The sequence below is a fragment of the Vicia villosa genome, linkage group LG5 (genome assembly GCF_029867415.1).
Source record: "Vicia villosa cultivar HV-30 ecotype Madison, WI linkage group LG5, Vvil1.0, whole genome shotgun sequence".
Classification (NCBI taxonomy): Eukaryota; Viridiplantae; Streptophyta; class Magnoliopsida; order Fabales; family Fabaceae; genus Vicia; species Vicia villosa.
In genome coordinates, this window is record NC_081184.1 from 141,214,505 (window position 1) to 141,219,121 (window position 4,617).

The following is a 4,617-nucleotide window of genomic DNA, read 5'->3' on the forward strand; positions in this document are numbered from 1 at the left end:
GGTTGCGGGACCTAAGCGAGCACAACTATTTAAAACTCTATTCCTCCCGTTTTGTTTATAATCCTTTCATTTTCCTCTTAGCAAGTAAGCATCAATTAACACACCCTTAGAATAGAACAAACTTGAGTGGACCATGTGGAGTACTATAAACACCCTTAGAATAGAACAAACTTGAGTGGACCATGTGGAGTACTATAAACGTGAGGGGTGCTGATACTTTCCCCTTACGTAACCGACTTCCTTACCCGACTTCTGGTCGTAAGACATTGTTCTTGTTCTTTTTAGGTTTTCTGATATTCCTTTCTCCTTGTGAGGTAAATATACGTGTTATACAACTTTGACAAAGTATGTTAGATTATTATTATTATTATTATTATTATTATTATTATTATTATTATTATTATTATTATTATTATTATTATTATTATTATTATTGTTTTTGGTTAAGAGATTACTATTATCATTTTTTTGGTGAAGAGTAAAGTTTGTTAGATCTTTTGATTATATATTTTGTCCACTAAATATGATTATTGAGTAGAATAAAAAAAAACATTATTATATTTATTGGTGAGTATATACATATAGTGGAGGAGATATCCCCCTTTGTTCCACTCTCTTGCTTCTCTGTCCGGCAAGCACCGCTCCAACCTTTCAATTAAATCATTCAACCTTCCTTTCAACGAGATGGCCAAAAAGAGGAAATCGGTGGAGAATCGTCTCGATGAAGTCGATCGCACCATGTACTCCACCTTCTGCACCACCGCAAATTCCCTCTCTCATCTCTATACCCACGCCATGAATCAACAAAAACTCTCCTTTCAAGCCGGTGAACGCCACGCTCTCGTTCGTTCCTCACTCTCCTCTTTTTCCGCTTTTTTCACCTTTTTATTATTCAATTCAATTAATTAATCGATTATACATGCACGCAGCACCATTGTTTTCTTTTTATTAATTATTGTTGATTAATTAATTGACACAGTTTTGAAGATTAGCAAGAGGAAATTTCAATGTTGCGTTTTTTTTTTTCAATTTCCCCTTTTTATAATTCTAGGGTTACCAGATAGGTTGTGCTGAACAGAACAATTTCTGATTTTAATTTTGGATTAATCGATTACTTGACTAATTGGTGTATTTGAACATGCTTATTGCTTTCTGTTGAAGTATTGTTTATTTGATTGAGTAAAATGCTTTGGTGCTTTCAACTCAATGCAGGAGAAAATGTATCAGTGGATTCTTAGACAACAACAAGAAGGAATGAGGGTGACTACAATTGATATAGTTTCTCACTTGCAGGTTTTGTTTTCTGCTCTCAGCTATGTTAACTGTTTTCTGTTTTTTTTTTTAGGGTTTTGTGCTGCACCATTACTCATTCAATGGGAAATCTACTCTTGTTTTTTCAATCCAAATTCCTACTAAGCTATTTCAAACCTTGTGTTGTATTATCTAATTTATCAACCAGGGTTGTTAAATAGCTGCTATAGCGAAACTATGACGATAACATTATAGGGGAATTTAGATAAACTACTACTATTGTTCTGCTTGATACGCTGTTTAGTACAAAATGGTGGCAATAGTGTCACTATAGTAGTATTGCATTGTGAAATTTTAACAATCTGCTAGCTGCAATTCACTCTATTGTTATCGACTACCCTTTTTCAACTCAATATCTGTGCTGTATCAAATCTCTCTTTGCTTATAGTTATAGGTTATAGGTTCCTGTGTTGATTGCTTTGAATGTGAATTTGTGAAATTGTTATTGAATGGGCGTTATCTTTATGCTTTTGGTTTTTGTCAAACCAAGGCATCTATGCGCACAGCTGAGGAGAATAATCCCTCAAAGATAGTTTTTATTTATCTAAGGTTGTTTTTTCATACACATTGGATAAAGGGTCAAACTCAAGTGTAAAAGGTTAATGGGCCCAAATATCTATCACTTTGTTCACTTGTGTCACACCAAATTGGTTAAGCTTTTGGTGTTAGAATAGTCATTGATGATGGGTGTACAAGAAAACCTTTTATCTTGCTTCTTAAATTTCTTGCAAACTGAATACCGTAAGCGTTTGCCATTTTCTCTCCATATTTTTTATCCGCATGAGAATTAGGTTCTAAGTGAATATGAGGGAGCCTTGGAGTTGCTACGGCGCAACATAAGTCCAGTTCGGCCAGGCTTCTAACTTACTTGAGCTTTTGAATTGAAACGAGTTTCTCAATAAACACTTGCGAGGAAAATATATTAAAAGAATCTCACAATAGTTATAAGCATTTGAACCATAGTTTATAGTGTAAGTTGAAATTGACATCTGCATATCAATTTTTGTTATAAGCTCACTTATTTAACTTATTCACCAACTTATAAAAACTTTGTAGCTTGCTAGGAATTTTCTGCAAGTTAAGGTCTTAACTTACATAACTTCAGAAGAACAGAAGATGATTCAAATTGGGTTTAACTTACATAACTCTTAAAAAAGTCCTTATAGGTTTTATAGGTGACTACGGAGAACTTAAACAAAAAAGTTTCATAAAAAATTGAGATGCAGAAGTTGGTTTTAGTTTTTAAGAGAAGTTGTTAGTTAAATACTCATGGTTATTGCAAGATCATTTCAACCTATGTGTTTGCTGAAAAAATTGTCCTACCAGCTCTATGAAATGGCTTTGCACATGGTGTTAATTTCTCGCAACTACAACGTAAGACTCTATATAATAGATTCACAATATGTCTGACCTTTTATTGGATTTTGCACGACCAAATTTTTTATAGCATCATAAGATATTGTTCTTAGACTATGTGTCAAGCCGATCTTGATTGTTGAACTGTAGTACTCTTTTTCTGGCTTCACTTGTACAGTAATCTCCTGTATATTATATCCTACATTTATATCACTGCAGATTATCAATATAAAATAATTCTGTCTTCGAATGTATCCTGATAGCAGAATGTAGATATAACTTTTGGCTTTATATGTACATGTAGAATGAGCTTGAATATGGAACAGAGGAGTCACCGGTGTCCCCAAGGCAGTCAATTCAACAGAACTCTCAGAGTGCAATTCAAACTAATTTTGGTGCATCCATACAGTCTAATGCATTTGGAAGTACTGTTGCAGGACACGCAATGCGCGCTGGGCCAACTGACCAAGCAAAGAACTCTGTATTCTCAAATGCACTCTCTAGCCCCATTCGTCGCAGCCTTCAGCCATATCATTTAGCACAGGGGAGCAGTCCGTCGAGTAATCTCATGTCATCCGGGAATGGAACCCGGAACAATGAAATGACTTATCCTAGTGGCCAGAACAGGGATTCGAATTCGTCAAACTCCAGTGATTGCATGGACATGCATGCAGACAGTCCTGGTCATGATTTTCCATACTGATGTGATCATAGTTAGAGTGGGTAACAGTAAGGGGGTCATTTGTGAAGTTTATGTTCATAAATGTTTGGTGAAAATTTATAAGATTATTATGGACAGACTTCAATGTGTTTGGATACCATTGTTTTAGAAGTTATGAAAAAAATGCTGGTCATTCATTACATAAGCCTACAGTCGTACTACTAATGGGTGATATTTGCTTTTGGGTTTTGCGAGGTTTAGGTCTTAAACTGCTGAAAAGTTATTCTAATATCAATGCTTGTATGTACAATATGATTGTAATGATTTAAAGTTAATACATGAAGGTAGTTTGGATATCAGCAATTGGGTTGGAGTTTAGCTGTTTGGCTCTTACAGAGGTCAGGTGTGTTGACTTTTAATTTGAAATTTCAGGAGGCATCTAACATGTAGGAAAATCTTAGTAGTTATAGAAATATCACTTATTTTAATCAGATTCTTTATGTTAAAATAGAATGGTCTTATTTTTCATAAGATAATGTTAAATGAGGTGTTTGTTTGGTAAAAGCGATTGGGAATGTCAGAGAAGTATATTTTCAAAAAACATTTTTACATTTAATAAAGAAATGTTTGTTAGTACTATTTTGTTTTGTGAAAAGATATAAGTTTTAAATAAAATAATCACTTCAAAGTTTTTGTCGGAGAAATGAAAGGTAAGGTAGTAAAGTTGTTTACGGGGAATAAAAAATTAAACGCAAACGAGTGCGCCAACTCTATTATACTTAATTTCGGGCCAAAGTTGCATCTTCAAGTGTGTATTTGATATATTTTGGAGATGTATATTCGAAAATGACTAATACTTCAAAGCAGAAACAAAGACAGTACGAGCAAGATCTAGAAACCACAATAACTTGACATTAAATTAAAACACTTAACATTACATAGATAGTCGTTAACATAAATTTAACATTACATATCGTTACAAATGAGTAGTTCAGGACGTTGCAACATATTGATAATATATTCGACAGATCTTGCAATCTTCGCATCCACTTCAATCAGATCCTTTGTTGCATAACGATGAAAAGTATTCCACATAACCTCTAAGTCTCCATCCATCTTCAGTTCAAAGTTGGTGAACTGTATCTTTCCTTCGCTGTCAAACGAGGGTGAACGATACTCGAGTTTGACAACTCTTTGATTTTTTGGATATCGCAGGAGGATATTCAATTTAGATATCAGTTCGGCGAGAAATGTATCATCGGTAATTCTACATTGATGTGGCGGTTTCT

At 34.2% G+C, this 4,617-nt stretch overlaps 1 protein-coding gene across 1 annotated transcript; it reads left to right on the forward strand.

Annotated features, from left to right (window-relative positions):
* The first annotated feature begins 578 nt into the window (after positions 1-578).
* LOC131602808 (uncharacterized) lies at positions 579-3,687 on the forward strand. The gene is made up of 3 exons (XM_058875003.1): positions 579-843; positions 1,213-1,293; positions 2,972-3,687. The coding sequence occupies exons 1-3, from the start codon at positions 685-687 to the stop codon at positions 3,368-3,370; spliced, it is 639 nt and encodes a 212-aa protein (XP_058730986.1). The 5' UTR covers positions 579-684; the 3' UTR covers positions 3,371-3,687.
* Positions 3,688-4,617: the final 930 nt, after the last annotated feature.